This window comes from Oryctolagus cuniculus, chromosome 10 (assembly GCF_964237555.1).
Source record: "Oryctolagus cuniculus chromosome 10, mOryCun1.1, whole genome shotgun sequence".
NCBI lineage: Eukaryota > Metazoa > Chordata > Mammalia > Lagomorpha > Leporidae > Oryctolagus > Oryctolagus cuniculus.
Window position 1 is genome coordinate 65,920,344 of NC_091441.1, and position 16,441 is coordinate 65,936,784.

General features: G+C 50.5%; 1 protein-coding gene across 9 annotated transcripts in view; it reads left to right on the top strand.

The window, feature by feature from the left end:
• Window positions 1-16,441, top strand: part of MTCL1 (microtubule crosslinking factor 1) — a 134,586-nt gene that overhangs the window by 89,208 nt on the left and 28,937 nt on the right. For 5 of the 9 annotated variants that reach the window (XM_070050458.1, XM_051852138.2, XM_070050453.1 and 2 more), the window contains 3 exons: window positions 5,651-5,773; window positions 8,985-9,215; window positions 10,705-10,902. In XM_070050458.1, coding sequence (XP_069906559.1) covers window positions 5,651-5,773; window positions 8,985-9,215; window positions 10,705-10,902 — 552 coding nt within the window. The remainder of the gene's footprint in view (window positions 1-5,650; window positions 5,774-8,984; window positions 9,216-10,704; window positions 10,903-16,441) is intronic. The other 4 variants (XM_070050457.1, XM_051852139.2, XM_051852137.2 and 1 more) reach the window with 2 other exon arrangements.

The window sequence follows — 16,441 nt, forward strand, 5'->3', positions numbered from 1 at the left end:
TTCTCATCTTTCTGCAAAGGATGCAGCCTGGTAGGTGTGGCTGCCAGGACTCCTGGTGGGTGGGTGCAGGAGGCAGCAGACAGCAGCGTCCTAGACTGCCGACGCCTCTCCGCAGCAGCAGGGCCCGCCGGCCTGATCCCGGCGGCGCCCTCCTGCCTCCTGCCGGGTTTTCTGAGCACAGCCCTGCAGGTGACTGCACCCTGGGCGTGACTCAGATTCTCAAACATCTGTCCACTTCCCTTTAATGTTGTGCATTTTAATGATAAAGTGGAGAAAAATACTCAGTAGTGAAAGACAAAGTTTAGGGAGCATCTTTTCTCATCAGGGGACAGCATGCCAAGCTCCCGAGAGTCAGCGGGACAGCCCCACCAGAGAGAGCCCTCTGTGTGGAGGTCATTGTTAAGAAGACAGACACGACACGCCCATTCAAAGGAGGCCAATCACAAGGCTGGAGGAGGTGCTGGCAGCTTTCTCTGTCCCCCTTACAATGTCCTTTTTATTTTATTAGTTTTTATTTTTTAAAAGATTTTTATTTATTTGAGAGGTGCAAAGTTACAGAGAGAGAGAGGGAGAGGCAAAGAGATCTTCCATCTGCTGGTTTACTCCCCAAATGGCCACAATGGCCAGAGCTGGGCAGATCTAAAGCCAGGAGCCAGGATTTTCTTCTGGGTCTCTCATGCGGATACAGGGGCCCAAGCACTTGGGGCATCCTCCACTATTTTCCAGGCCACAGCAGAGAGCTGAGTGGGAAAAGGAGCAGCTGGGACGTAAACTGGCGCCCATATGGGATGCTGGCTCTGCAGGTGGAGGCTTAGCTCACTGCGCCACAGTGTCGGCCCTTTGCGTTGCCCTATAAGTAGCCACTAATTTTGTCTTCACACCTGTGAGTGCCTTTGCTGATAGGACACCGGCTCGCAGCGGCATAGAGAAGAAATAACTTTCTGAGGCAGACATTTTTACAAATGTCTCCAGTTCCATTTGTGAAACGCCTTGTGTGCTTTTATTTCGCTTTGTAGATCTTTCATATCTGGGGAAAGGGAAAGGAAAATGAGTTGTTACTTTGGTAGATTAGGGTATTTTATTTTAAAATATGACTGTTACTGTTAGCACCAGTGCCAGCAGTGACAACAGCAAGGAGAAGGGGAAAAGGAAAGCCCACTCCACACATCACACATTTCTCTAGCAGGTAACAAACCCACGTCGTGTAGGAGGCCTACTGCCCCAGGGTCACAATCCACTAAACCTAGGAGAAGAATGGTATATCCAATCCCAGACTTCCTAAAAACAGCCACGGCTAGAGAATACAGAAGTCAGAACCCACAGACACCTACTAGCCCATGAATGCAGCCACAGAAAAACCGGCCACGCAGCACCGAAACAGACTTCAGCAGAATGAGTGTCCCCGCTGCCTGTTTGTCCCAGTGGGTATTAGCAAGATGTTACACTGTGCCCTGAGGCTCCCCTGACGTTGCTCCCCACAGTTGCCACCCAATCTGCAGAGAGATTGGCATTTGCTGGTGAGAGGACGGTGTATGGAATATTCGGTTTGGAATGTGCAAGGCACCTTAAAAATAGTTCTGAATGAGCAGTAGGGGGGCATGGGCACCGGTCAGATTTCACATCTGAGCGAAACCAGGCCTGTGCCCAGAGGATTGGGTTTCTCGGTCAGAAATCTCAAAGCGCTCCTTTCCCCAGCCCCTCCTTTCATCCTTCAATCAACCAAGCACGCAACGCACTTGTGGTCCCTTATGCCTCAGCTGTGAAGCACCGGTCCCAGCAGAACAGCGTGGGGTTGCACGCCAAGTATTTGTACACATGTGCTGAGCTCATATCCTGCTTTTGAAAGAAGTGGTAGCAAACGTGTCCAGGACAGAATGGAAGTCACCACCAGAATTGAAGTGGTGATGGAGGTGCCATTGCCAGGCATTACAGTGACGCTAACTGAAAGCATTCTCCTTTGTTCATGGAAACCCTGGAGTCATGGCCTTAAGTGTGCAAAGCAGTGTATAGGCCACTGTCTCTGGAGATGTTCAGGGAATCAGCGTGACTCACGGGAGGACACAGCCTCTGGGAGGGAACTTGGGGGCTCTGGGTGTTCAGTGCTAATACAGGGGGAAGGGTGCTTGTGATGCCAAGTTCAGTGTCTGGACAGCTTTGAAAACATGGGAACATGGTATTGGTTAAGCAACCTGCCCTAATAGAGAGCTCAAGATGAATTTGACGTGTATGTAATCAGTGCATGAGCCAGGGATGGATTCTGGAACCCAGCTTCTGGGGACTTGGTGTTGGAGGGAGATACTTCTTTTTCTACAGGGCGTGTGTGTGTCCTATGAAAACGTCCCCCACTGTACGTGATTGCATGCAGTTGTGTGTCGGAAGACTCCTAGACGGAAACCTTTGCCATCGCATGCTTGTATTTCATTCTTTGTAACACTGGAGTGACACTGGCGTCCCAGCTGGCAGCACTCGTCCACGGGAGTTGTTAATAGTCCATTAGCAAAACTGGGCAGTAAAGGGTTGAACACAGCTTTTGCTGCTGCCCAGATGACAGCCTGCAGAGAGAGCACTGGGCCACCGGGGATCAGCCCCATGCTCCAGTTGCCCCACGTGGGACCCCCGGGGTCCTCCATTCTCCCTTCAGAAGTGTGGCACAAGCAGAGGAGATGACGTCAAAGTGTGAAGCTCGTGGATTTGCTTAAAAGGAAAACGACATATGATTTCTTAAGATGAAAATCACATAAAATGGTTCTGTTTAATACAAGTTGAGTATCCCTAATCCAACCGCCCCAAACGCTCCAAGACTCAAAACTGTAATCACTGAAGTGGTCACCATGAGTGGAAAATTTCACACCATGACACTTGTTTCATGCACAAAATTATTTACAGTGTTGTACAAAATGTGCCTTCAGGCTATGCGTATAAGGTATACATGAAACACAAATGCATTTTGTTTAGTCTTGGGTCCCATCTCTAAGATATTTCATTATGTGTATGCAAATATTCCAGAAAAAGTTTTTAAGGCTCCAAAATCTGAAACCCTTCTGTTCTAAAGCATTTCAGATAAGGAATACTCAAACTGTAAATAGGAACTAAATAGATTTTTTTTAAAAAATTTATTCATTTGAAAAGCAGAGTTAGAGAAAGGTGGAGAAAGTGAGGCCTTCTGTCTGCTGATTCACTCCCCAGATGGCTGCAACTGCCATCTAGACAGGTCCATCTAGCTGAAGTCAGGAGACAGGAGTCGTATCTGAGTCTCCCACGAGGGTGGCAGGGGCCCAAGGACCTGGGCCATCCTCCACTGCTTTCCCAGGCCCATCAGTAGGGAGCTGCATCGGAAGTGGAGCAGCCAGGACTCGAACTGGCACTCATATGGGATGGGTGGTGCAGGTGGTTTCCTAACCTACTGCACCACAACATCAGCCCCAGTGATTAGATCTTGGATCTTCTTAAATGATCAACTTGATTAGGAAGTACACTCCAACATCGAATACCGTAAAGCTTTTGGGTAGTTTATAATGTGTTAGCATATGGAGGGTTTTTACATTTTTACGGAGTGATGTCTACCTGAGTGGGGGTGGGGAGGGAGCTGCAAACCTCCCTTAGGGAACACCTGAGCTGCAGGAAGCCTGGAGGTGGGGGTTGGGTTCCTTTATCCCCTGCTGGATCCCCAGTGCTTGGATAGTGCTGTAGGCGCTCTAGCTGTATTTGTTGAATGAAATAGGAAATGTCCTTTTAAATAGGTAGCTGAATTCCCCAAAAAATTAGAGGAATCTTCAAGGGTTGGGGCTGTTTTAAGAACTGAGAACCAGAGCAGGTGGATGAGTGAGGGAGATGCTTGCCAGGGTTGGTAACCAGAAGGGTCAGAGTTCAGCGGTTCCAAGGAAGTAGGAGGCAGGGCCTTGGGCACAACACTGGCTGGGAAAGAAATTAGCCTGCGAGAAATCAGTGAACAGAAAACACAACTCCCTGCTGGTTCCCAGGAAAGGGAGGCGCTTGGCCACCCACCCAGCATGGGCTGTGGGTCAGGAGGAGGAGGAGGAGCTACAGTGACCCTTACACAGGATCAGATGCCACCTGTGTGGTCCAGGAACCCCCAAGGAGAGGAATTTGGGTCATTTTGCTGCCTTTTGAAAACTCAAAAAGGATCTGGAGGCGTGCTCACATGCCAGGCGACATTCAGGACCCATAGATAATGGCCTCTCAAAGATGCACACAGCACGCAGACGCAAACATGCAAGTGAAAAACACCATTAGAAGCGAGAGTCGGCAGGTATTCAACCCAGAGACCAACAGATTATAGGATTAACAGACAGACACAACACGGTGCTCGTGTTCAAAACAACGACAGGCAGACAGACACGAGAGGAGTGAGGCACCGTCACAGAAGACCACAGAGAGCTAAAACATAAAGTAGAACTTTTGAAAATGAAAAACTGGTCATTGCCTCTTAACGATAGCAAGGCAGGGAAGCAGTTGATGTTCTCAGAAGCCGGGTTTCTTTCACATTTATATCCCAGAGTTGGCAAATTCCCCAGTGGCTCTGACTTTCCCTGTGAACCCCGCCCTGGGCAAGCACTCTGCTCTCCCAGCTCGGGCTGTGTCACGCAGGACAGCCCATGAAACCTCAGAGGAGGAGCAGCGTGACAGAGGAGTTCCAAGATGGTCAGAAGGAAGCCGCGAAGTAACATGTGTTTTCACAGCTGCAGTCCACTGTGATTCCCAGTGTCTCGCATCCTCGTCTACAGGTGTTGTAACTCATGGGTGGAACATCTTGCTTGAAAGTGAATGAGCCCTGAGGTCTTTGGTGGGACAGTGTTTGCATCTCTGAACAAGCACTGTGTTTCCCAGTAGTGGCTCCAGCTCTCTGTCATCTGCACGAACAGGGGTCTTCAAAAGGTTCATGGCAGATGTGTGTTACCGGAAAACTAGACGTGGATTTCAGGGCTTTGTTGCACCAAAACAAAGGTTAATTCCATTTTATGTGAACTTCTTGAAATCCCACCCCCCCCAGTGAAAGACATAAGTGCAGGCTTTACCAACAAGTAAAAATACAGCTTCCTGCACCCATTGTGAACCTGAAGTGCAGTAAGTGAGTCTATGTGTGATTTTGGGGGGGGGGTGGTTCTGGCAGTATGCTCCTTCAGGAGCCCCACCCCATCACCCTGCCTGCTGGGGTCGGACAGAAGCATCCTTGCTGGGGCAGGAAAAACTCTTAATAGAAGAGTGCATGAACATGGACATTCAGCAACTCAGAAAGACTCCCTGTAACTCAGAGAGAATCCAACAGGCTGCCTGTTCTGTGGTCATCACCAAGCTCTGAGCACCCCCAGCTTGTGTGAAAACTGTCGAGAAGCCACTGTGGTTTTTAGGACAGCCCCCAGGGTGCCCGGGCTCCCTTCTCTTGGCCTGGCTCACAACTATTGTGATGGCTCAAGTTCAGTGCCAGGGAGGAAGGCAGGTGGGATTGTCCATCAGCAGGCACCTGTGAACCCAGAAGCCCAGGGAAGTTGCCACAGAGTCACTCCACTGCTGCAACCAGCGTGCGCCATCTCTCTGTGTGTCCCTGGCTTGTGCAGATGTCTGTTCCTCGTCGTCCCCTCAGGCAGTGTTCTCGTCCCCACTAAACCCCTTCCTTTATCCCACTGATCAGCTCAGGGGCCCCCCCGTTTTACCCGAGCAGAGTGTATCGATAGAGGAGCTACAGGGTCAGCTCGCGCAGGCGGCCAGACTGCATCAAGAGGAGACAGAGACATTTGCAAACAGGATCCGCAAGGTAAATATGGACCGGGAATACCAGCACGGCCCCTTCCGGGACCACAGAGCCCCATGGGAAATAGTTTAATTTATACATCAGGCACAGTAAGAGGTCAGTAATAATAACTGATGATAATCTAGAACAGTTGTACCAGTGTACTATAATAAAAGTCAAAAGCTTGAATCCATTGCTTCCAGAATTTTCCATGTGGTATTTTGGGACTGTGATGGAGCACAGGATACTGACACTGTGGATAAGGGAGGACGAGTGTACTTAACATCGTGGTCTCAGGAAGGTCTCTTCAAGCCAGCCTGCACCTTCGGCAGCATGGGCCAACAGACCCGTAAAATAAGGGCCTGCCGTGTGGCCACATAGGAAGGCGTATCTGCCCCTTGGGTGATGGTTGGTGGCTTTTCTGATAGGAACGTCAACTCATCTAAACGACTGCCTCTCACTGAGCTGTGGTCTGGTCAGCATCCAGTTATTTTAGAATGACCCGTGACTGGCCAATTTATCCTATTTCTGACGTCCTTTCCCAGAGTTCCTCTGAAGGGGATATGCAGATGCAGGCACTCCAGGCTCCAGGCCTCCCCAGCGTGCCACACCACACCTAATTAGGCTGTAATGAAATATCTAGGTTCAGAACTTGCTGTAGCTGATCTAACCTCCTCGTATTTGTTCTTGAAAGGAGCTGTAGCTTTAAAACAAAACAAATTATCTTGATCAGAGCACTATGGTATTTAAAATGCATATTCTGTGCAAAATTACGTCCTGGGTGCATTCAAGAGCTTACTGTGGCAAGGGATGTGTACTACCCATAAGCCCCACAGTGCCCATAGCCAAGGTCATCTAAACAGGCTGCAAACTGATTAAGGGAGTACCTTCCGCACCTTTCAGCTTAGGAGGGCAGAGCTGAGTGCCAAGGTCTCAATTTTCCCTGTCCACCCCTCCCAGGAGATGCACACCCCTCTTTAAATGTGTCATTTATAAGTCAAGTTTCATGTATCATTACCAAAGGAAAGTAGTATCGTTACTTGAAAGATAAGTTCCTAAGCCATTTTTAAAAGGAATATTTGGTGTAGCACCCAAAGAGAGTTTGCAAAGTGAATTTGCCACCGGAGATTTCGATAGCAGAATAGTGGGGGTCCCAGGTGCACGTGGCACTTGGCTTTGCCATACAGCAGTGTGTAGAGGAAGGTGGGGGGATGTCTTCCAGGCCTGTTCAGAAGGGAAGAGAAGGTGTCCCCACGTCCCCAGGGAACTGAGAACCAGCCTCTGAGATGCTGGGAGCACTTCGTGTCATAGAACTTCAGACAGAATCAGCAAAGGCAGTGGAGGAGAAGCAGAGAGAGAGTCTGGAGGGTGTAGGGGTGCTGCAGGTGAAGGGGTAGGAGACACCCCGGCCTGTGTGGGGGCATTGTCTCCATTCCTCCCACCCCAGCAGCGAGAGGAGGCAGCTCACGTCATCCTCGTGTTGCCCCCGGGGAGGCTAGGAGCACTGCAGGGAAGTGGAACGCTCAGCTCCCCTCAGCTCCCCACCTCTGTCCACTGTTTCCTGTTTTGTTTTGAAAATTTTAGTTGTTTTTTTTTTTTTTTTAATTTGAAAGGCAGAGAGAGCGAGAGTGAGATCTCCCATCCACTGGTTCATTCCCCCAAATGACCTCAGTAGCCAGGGCTGGCCCAGGCCAAAGACAGGAGCCCAGAACTCCATCTGGGTCTCCCAGGTGGGTGGCAAGGGTGTGAGTACTTGGGCCATCTTCTGCTGCTCTCCAGGCATGTGAGCAGGGAGCTGGATGAGAAGTGGAGCAGCCGAGGCTCAGACCAGCATGCAGGTACGGGATGCCAGCGTCTGGTGTCAGAGGTGGGTGCGTTAACTCTACACCACAATGCCGACCCGTGCTCTGTAGTCAGAAGGACGTGAAAGATGAGGTGCATAACCGTGGCCGTGTGAGCCGGGGTGCACACCCGTAGACCCTTCCAGAGCTACCTCTTGCTCCTCTCTGGCCTTTAGCATGTCCACTGTAGTGGGGTCGGCCTCTGCAGACATAGCCCTGACCCAGGGCTCCTGAGAATTAATCTGGTCCTTGAGGAAAAAAAAATAAGTGCCTTGGCTGTTGGCATCAGAGGGAGGGTTAAATTAGGAGAGGACAGCTGGTCACCACGGGGCCGGCATTCTAAATCTTCTGGCCTTGGGACGCACAGCTTTGATCCCGCAGATCTTGTTAGCTGCTCTATAGCTGCTATATATAGCTCTTATCTGCAAAATAAGGTTTCATTCCCATCCTTTTGCTTAGTCAGTATTGATACACAGTAATTGTTTATTTCTTGGAAGAATGCCAATGCCAGTGTTTGAACAAGAAAAACAAAGCAAGAACACGGGGTGGCGTTGGGCCTAGCAGTTAGGACAAGCACAGCCCATGTCAGAGTGCCTGGGTGTCTGCTCCTGGCTCCAGCTTCTTGTTCGTGCAGACCCTGGGAGGCAGCACTGAGGGCTCTCAAGACTGGGTTCCAACCTCCCAGGTGGAAGACCCAGACTGAGTGCTCCAGGCAGGATCATTGTAGGCATTTGGGGAGTGAATCAGTGGATGATGGCTCGCTTGCTCTCTGTGTGTCTCCCTGCCTCTCAAACAAAAATGTTCAAAAACCGAAAATACCAAACAGGAACTCAGTGTTGAGATGGAAGACATTTCTTTTGCAGGAGACTTATTTTCCCAAGGGACGTGCCTAGTAACAGGAGTGTGAAGCCTTGAGTGTGGAAGTTGGTTAGCACCTTCCTGTTTGCTCACTAGTGTGCAGCTAAGCATGCTGGGAAGAGCTCCTCCTAGCCCAGACCCTTCTCCTACGCTCCCTTTCTCTGTTAGGGGCGAGGGGGGCCAAGGAGGTCACGGGGAAGGACTTCCCCTTCTTTTCCTATGGGCTTTTGAATGTTGAGTCCAGGTACTGGGGGAATGGAGTCTACTTAAGAGTGCAGTCCCTTCCTTTGATTCAGTAGACGAAGGAACCTCTGAGCTAAAGCCAGCCCAGTCCCTTCCTTTGAAATAGCACCTGGCTCTGAGTCCAGCGCTCCTGAGGTTTGATGAGTAGTCGGCATCTCCGACCACGAGTGCCCTGAGCGTCTGAGGGTTTCCCAGTGTCACATCCCACCTGCAACACAGCGGAGACCCCCTGGGTTGTCAGGGTGGCAGGTCGGAGTAGCTGCTCGTCACACTCTTCTCTGATTCCATTCAAGATGGAGGAGGAGCACCTGTACGCCCTACGGTGGAAAGAACTGGAGATGCATAGCCTGGCTCTGCAGAACACCCTGCACGAGCGCTCCTGGAGTGATGAGAAGAACCTGCTGCAGCAGGAGCTGCGGGCCCTGAAGCAGAACATTTTCCTCTTCTACGTCAAACTCCGGTGGCTGCTGAAACACTGGCGGCAAAGGAAGCAGATGGAGGAGGAGGGAGAGGACTTTTCGGAGGTAACGCCCGCCCCAGCGCTGCTTCTATTTGCGGGGTTTGTCCTTGACCCCCAGGCGCCACTGCCCTTCACTCTCCACTCCGCCAGTTATGTTAAGTCATTGGGTCGATTTGAATCCATGCAACAGGACTGCCGTGGCCCATCCACCGTGTGTGAAGCCAGGAGGTCCAGCGGGACACCTGGTCTGTGGCCGTGTTCTGCACAACCTTGGTTGCCACCTGCTTGCCGCTGAGTGATCCACTCACTCAACTTCTCGCCCTGGGAGCCTTTGCTCTCTCACTCAGTCTGGCTGGTTTCTAAAAGCTGCTCCTAAAATGTTTGTTCTTCCCCCCATTCCCACTGCTGCCCCCAGATGCCAGCGCACGCTGTGCCCCTGTGGTTTTCTAAGGGTCGGTTCCAAGTTTCAGATGGGTCGCAAAGCCAGCCCTGGTTTCTCCCTCTTCGGTCTGAATTCCCAGATATGTAGCAGACACTGAGCAGAGCTGTTTGCTTTCTGATTGAGTTCCTCCTGGTGAAGTCGGGGTGACCTCCAGCCGCACAGGCTGTGCCCGGCCTTGCTTTCCGGTGAGCACAGGGCTGCAGGCACAGGTGTTCTGCTCTGTCTGTTCATCCACAGCCGGGCTACTTGGTCGGCTGCTTCAGGGCATCCTGAATCTTTTGTTGTTGTTGTTGTCTGCTCTTTACTCTAGTGGACAGTGCTTGCAGTTTTAAGTCATCCAAGCAGAGATTCTCTTTCCTCAGAATGATGAAAGTTCAAAAGTTAACTCAGCTTCCAAGTGCCTACAACTTGGAAGACCCTCCTTCAGCAGACCCTTGACGTAGTGGTCAGATGTCCTGTTGGTCAGCATTCTGGGGTCCTGCTTTTCTGATTTATGGAACCATGGCTGTAGGCAATGCTAACTTAGAGCATTTCTCATTCATCTTTTTTTTTTTTTTTTTTTTTTGGACAGGCAGAGTGGACAGTGAGAGAGAGACAGAGAGAAAGGTCTTCCTTTGCCATTGGTTCACCCTCCAATGGCCGCCATGGCCGGCGCGCTGTGGCCAGCGCACCGCGCTGATCCGATGGCAGGAGCCAGGTATTTCTCCTGGTCTCCCATGGGGTGCAGGGCCCAAGGACTTGGGCCATCCTCCATTGCACTCCCTGGCCACAGCAGAGAGCTGGCCTGGAAGAGGGGCAACTGGGACAGAATCCGGCGCCCCGACCAGGACTAGAACCCGGTGTGCCGGCGCCGCAAGGCGGAGGATTAGCCTAGTGAGCTGCGGCGCCGGCCTTCATTCATCTTCTAATACACTGAGCAGCCACCCTGTGCCATTTAAATGGAGGAAGTGCCATGAGTGGAAGAGCAAAACGAGCATATCTGGGGCCAGGACTAAGAGAGAGAGCACTTGATAAGCCACAGAGAGGATCATTATTCTCAAACGGTAGAAACCAGGCTGTACCACAAAGGGGTGCAGGCAAAGCTGTGATCACCTTCTCTTGCTGGTTTCAGGGCGACCATCCAGAGACCTTCCCTGGGCTCAATGACCTTGGACTTCAGGGGGGTCACCAGGTGGATGGACCAGACCTAGATGACACAGACCGAGGCTGTGGCTTTCCCATGGGGGAGCTCCCCCAACACGTTCCAGGGCAGAATGGTCAGCATGGATTGAGGCTGCAGACGGCAGATGGGGTGCAGGTGCGCAAGCAGGTGGGTGCTCAGATCCATGCCTGTTGTCCCACCTGAACCGCTTGGCCATCCTCGAGTTCCAGGTAGCAGAACCCCCGCCCCTCCCACCACCCACCACCTGGCTAGCTACCTGTTGCTGTGCATGATGTCGGAGTTTTGCTGGAAATTGTATCGTTTTGCTTTAACGTCAACCCCTTCATGTCATTCATTTGCCTTGCCTCTATAAATAAGAATCATAGTATGAGCAGACTGAGTGTGTCCTCTTTGGAGCCAGCAGATTTACCCCGGAAAGAAAATTCCATGTATGTGTTCTGCAGAGTCACCCTTGGCCTTTTAAAGGTTGACCATTCTTCCAAGGAAGAGGGAAATGCTCAGTCTGATGATGTCATCATGACCAGATGCAGAACTTAGGGGGCTTTTTGGTTGATGTTTAGCTGAACGGCCATTGGCAACATCACTAATTTGGCAAACATAAGTGAGGCTATGGAAAAATCAAATTAAAAGGTGTTTATGTTGGTACAAATAATTTTGAAATCCATGTGTAGTTTTTTTTTCACAATATGCATTTTCTGTGAACTTTCTGAAGACCTCTCATATGCCCAAATTTCACAGATTTTTGCACCAAAATAAAGTTCCCTTTTAATCTCATTTTCCATAAACTTTTTGAAATGTCCTCACGTCCTGTTATCTATTATAAGGAGAGAAAAACACCCATGTTTTTGCTGAAGATTCCCAAACACATATGTAGAAAGCATTTTGTGTTCTCTTTGGCTCCAAATAAAAATATTTGCTGATGCCTTGAAAACGGTAAAGGTATGTGTAGAGAAAGGTGGGATTCCAGTGTTAGGAAGTAATTTTATTGTGTTGACAAGCACTGCGGAAATAGACCCTGCTTATTAAACCAAAAGATACTACTGGTAACATCCAAACCCTTTGCCTTGTTGTACAAGGTGGTAACTGTGGTGGACACGGAGACTTGAGATCCTGAGCGGGACCCTGTATTAAGCTTTCTTGCTCTCAGGCTTCTGAGCCCCCTCTGACCCCACTTGGCTCCCTGGAGGCTCCTGCAGCAAAGCCTGGGATGCCTGCGTTCTCGGAGGGCGGGGGAGGGTGGGGGAGTGGCCCTGGGCCAGCAGACCCTGGGCGCGGCCGCAGCCTCTCGGCCACAGGCATTCTGGGCACTCCCTGCGGGCCGGGCTCTACAGCTGTCGCTCTCCCCTGTCCCAGGCGCCTTCAGCTCAGAGCCCAGGTCCGGTGGGAGAGGTTGTCCTCGGAGCTTGGGCTCAGATCCAAATGAAGGAAAGCAGTGATGTTCTGAATGCAGGCTAGGAAGACATTTGAGGTTTGCCCTATGCTTTCTGTCTGCTGCCTTCTGTGGACACCCATCCACCCTTCAGCTTCCCTGAGTAGTGGGGACTCACAAAGGAGCTCCCACCCTCAAAAAACCTGTTCCCCACCATCGTTAGGAAGTGCGTCGTTAGGGCAGAGCCCGTGGGGGCGATTTTAGGTCATGGAATGAATCTTCCAGCAGTGGGCTAGCTAGAAACTATAAGGTGACTTTGCAATTTAATGCTTTCAAATGTACGGATTGTAGAAGAGGTGTTGTCAGTGAATCCTCTCAAGTGTTTGTGATCCACTCAAATAGTGTCCTTGGTTGCCACGTCACAACCTGCTAGGTCTCCCACGCCTGCATCCAGATGCGTTGGAGAAGGAAAAAAAGATGTCCTGTGTCTGGTTCTCTAAGCAACATTCATGAAGAACATTGCCTGCTGGGTGGGAAGGAAGGTAGCCACTCAACCGGCTCCTCTTATTCCACCTATCTTAATGCCGTCTGCTTTTGCCTCCTCCTAACACTGATTGTTAGCAATGACCATTCGAAGTGGAGATGGACACGGGAGTTAGCAGCCCGTGGATGGGCTGACAGGGTCCGCTGCAGACATTCGTCATCAGGTCTGACTTTTAAGGGCCCATCTGTCTGCAGCAGTTAAAGCAAAACTCTGTGCCCGTGCCAGGCCTCCAAGGCCAGAAGATTAATGGGCTCTACTGTAAGCGACAGCTGGTGCGTCCTCTGTTAGAAGATTTGTCTGTCTGTGAGTGGCATGGGTATTAGTGGGGCAGCCCGGATACCAGATCCAGCACACGTGTTTTCAAGAGCTGCCGTGCAGAGCCAGGGCCTTTTTCAGCCACTCTGCAAGCCGCACAGGTGACAACAGCATGGGAAATGAGGCCAAACTGCTTTCCCAAGGGTAATGGGCAAGTGGCATTTCTCAGGCGCTGGTCTTGGCTCTGAGTCACATTGTACATTCTCACACCGGAACACAGTGGATGGCAACATTTATCATGTCCAAAGAGGTTTCAAAAAAAATTACATGTCCTGAGCAGCCTTGGGAACAGTTCATGAGAAGACGTCAGGTTGTATGCTGGTTGGCCCTGCGAATGTTCCCAGCGACCCCCGTGCCGTGAGCACTTCAGCTGAGCCAGCCGTTGGCTGTAAAGGGGCCAAGGAGAGCTATGTAGCTCTCTGCCGCAGGACGCTTGCCACTGAGTCAAGCAGACGAGGCCCACAGCCCCAAGACTGTGCATTTTAGACTTGTTAGTAACTCCTCAAGTCAAGACTTTTTAACACTTGATGATTAATGGAGCTGGAGTTACGGCCCTGCGGGGTTCCAACAGCTGGTCTCCCCAGCGCTGGATTAGTTTATTAAAAGAGAAGTTACGTTTTCATTCAGGGATGCAACATAAGGCTCTTAACAACTGAGTGCAAATGTAAAGAACCCAGTGGAAAATTCATAGCAAGAGCTAAAGGAATTGTTTCGTATTCGCCTGTAAATCTTCACCTGCTATCAGTCACTGAAAAGTCACCCAGCCCGGGCTTCTCCACCTTCTTCCCCGGGTCTCAGGGCTTGCCCAGAGAATCTGTAGTGTCAGGGCCTCCGGGCGCTGCCCTGAAAGCCAGCCTTTCTCCTGCAGACAAAGAGCCTTCGGCTCCCTGGATGTCCTGCTCTTTGAGTCTCCCAGGTACCCGAAGGTGTGATTTCTGGCTGTCCAGGTGCCCACCTTTCTGCTTGGCCCAAGATGCAAAAACTTCTGGAAAGAGCACTCTTGCTATACAAGGCCTGCGAGTTATAACTGAGCCACCTGATACTCTCTTCTTTTTGTTTCGAATATCTGTTTATGTGAAAGTCTGAGAGAAAGGAAGAGGCATTAGAGAGATCTTCCATTGATTCCCTTCCCAGATAGCCACAACTGGAAGGTCTGGACCAGGCTGAAGTCAGGAGCCAGGAACTCCATCCCAGTCTCCCACATGGGTGCCAGGGGCCCGCGCACTTGTGTCATCTGCTACCTTCCCAGGCGCATTAGCAGAAAGCTGGATCAGAAGTGGGGCAACTGGGGCTCTAGTTGGCACTGCAGGATGGGATGCACATGTCACAAGCAGCTGGATCACAGCGCTGGCCCCTTGATTATTTTTCCCCCCAAATAAGAAGGTTCTCCTCTTGAGCCAAGATAGCTTTTGTATTTCGCTTTTGCAAGTCTTGCCATGCTTCATTCTGTGGGCTCTATAGCTTTACAGCACCCACGAGACTGGCTACGCATGTCAAAGGAACCAGATGGGAGCTCTCGACGGTGAAGCGTCTACTCTTAGCTGTGTATTTGTGGTTGTTCTTACTCTGAAAGCGGCTCGTGCATGAGGTAAAATTCACAGGCACTGAAAGATACTCAAAGGCTCCATCTGCCCCATTCCTGCCTCTGTGTAAGCCATGGTCAGCAGGTGCTAAACACCTCCAAAGTGGTAACCAAACCCTACACACTCAAGGATTCAGTCTCAAGTGGCCATCTCTTTTGTTTTATTGTTTTTGTAAAAAAAATTATTTGAAAGGCAGAATGACAGAAAGAGGAAGAGACAAAGAGAAGATCTTCCATCACTGGTTCACTCTCCAAATGGCTGTGACGTTTGGGGGTGGGGTCAGGAATGCCATCCATGTCTCCCACTTGGGTGGCAGGGTTGCAAGCACTTGGGCCATCCTCCACTGCCTTCCCAGGAGCATTATCAGGGAGCTGGATCAGAAGTGGAGCAGCCAGGATCCAAACCAGCACTCATATGGGATGTCAGTGTTGCAGGCTGTGACTTAACCAGCTATGCCACAACACTGGCCCCGGAAGTGGCCCTCTGCCACCATTAAGTCTTTGGGCTGAAGACTCTGTGCTTATCCTTTACTAAATAGCTCTAAGTGCCTCGTTAATTCTTTCTTTTTTTTTTTTAAAGATTTTATTTTTATTTGTTTGACAGGCAGAGTTACAGACAGTGAGAGAGAGAGAGACACAGAAAGGTCTTCCTTCTGTTGGTTCACTCCCCAAGTGGCTGCAATGGCTGGCACTGTGCTGATCCAGTGGCAGGAGCCAGGCGCTTCCTCCTGGTCTCCCATGCAGGTGCAGGGCCCAAGGACTTGGGCCATCCTCCACTGCCCTCCCGGGCCACAGCAGAGAGCTGGACCGGAGGAGGAGCAACCAGGACTAGAACCGGCGCCCATATGGGATGCTGGCGCTGCAGGTGGAGGATTAACCTAGTATGCCACAGCGCTGGCCCCTCATTAATTCTTTCATACACATGTACTTATTCTTGGTTAACCCTGAGTGAAAATGATGGAAACCCTGGGCGCAGAGCCCTTCCTCCCGGGCATGGTCGCCTGGCTTCCTCCCAGCTGGAGGGCACAGGACTTCCCGTGTGTAAATGAGTCTTTCATTCCGGTCAGTTTCCATGGAAGAGTATATTTTCAGGGCCAGTCTTCACTGGCCCATTCTCTTCTATCGGGAAGCACTGTCCTGGTTGCAGGGAAGCATCTTGAAATGAACCTGAATGTAACAGGGAAGGTGAGACCGACAAGTGGCTTATTTACAGACATGTTGCTGGGTGTGCAAACATTTCATTTCTGGCTCATCTTAGTCAGGGACTAGGCTGGGGGGCTCCTGCTGAGCCAGGAATTACTTTGAATGTTGTGTGAGATTCTCCTCTTTGTGTGGAGGAAGAGCTGTGCCAGCCTTCGGTGGGATCAAGGACAGCCACTGTTGCATTCGGAAATCCCCCTGCCTGTGTGGAACAGCCTGAGTAAGTAGGAGGTGGAGGCCATCACTTCTGTTCTGTGACTGCTTCTTGAGGTCAGCCCATAGAAGCAGGTTGGTGTATCTTTTCCAAGTTTAGATCAAAGCTGTCTCCAAAGTGAATGGTTCAGAGGCAAGGCAAGCAGTAGATGGTGGTTTAGTGCTTCACAGGGTTCCACCTCACCCCATGCACAGGTCTTAGAAATCTTAGGGAAGAATGGTTTTGAAAAATAGCTGGCATGGCATCACAAATGTCTTGGCATTTTTCTTACCTTGTCCATAGACTTCGTTTTCACTGTCTGTGAATACTACTGCTACATCAGTAGCAGTCTGATTTGCTGAAGGTCAACCTGACTGTTATAAAGTTTGACGTTATAGCACAGTCAAGTTCCTCATCCCAATTTTAGGATTATTTTAAGCTTCACCCCAGAGACATAAGCTAGGAGGGACTTTGAAATGCTTC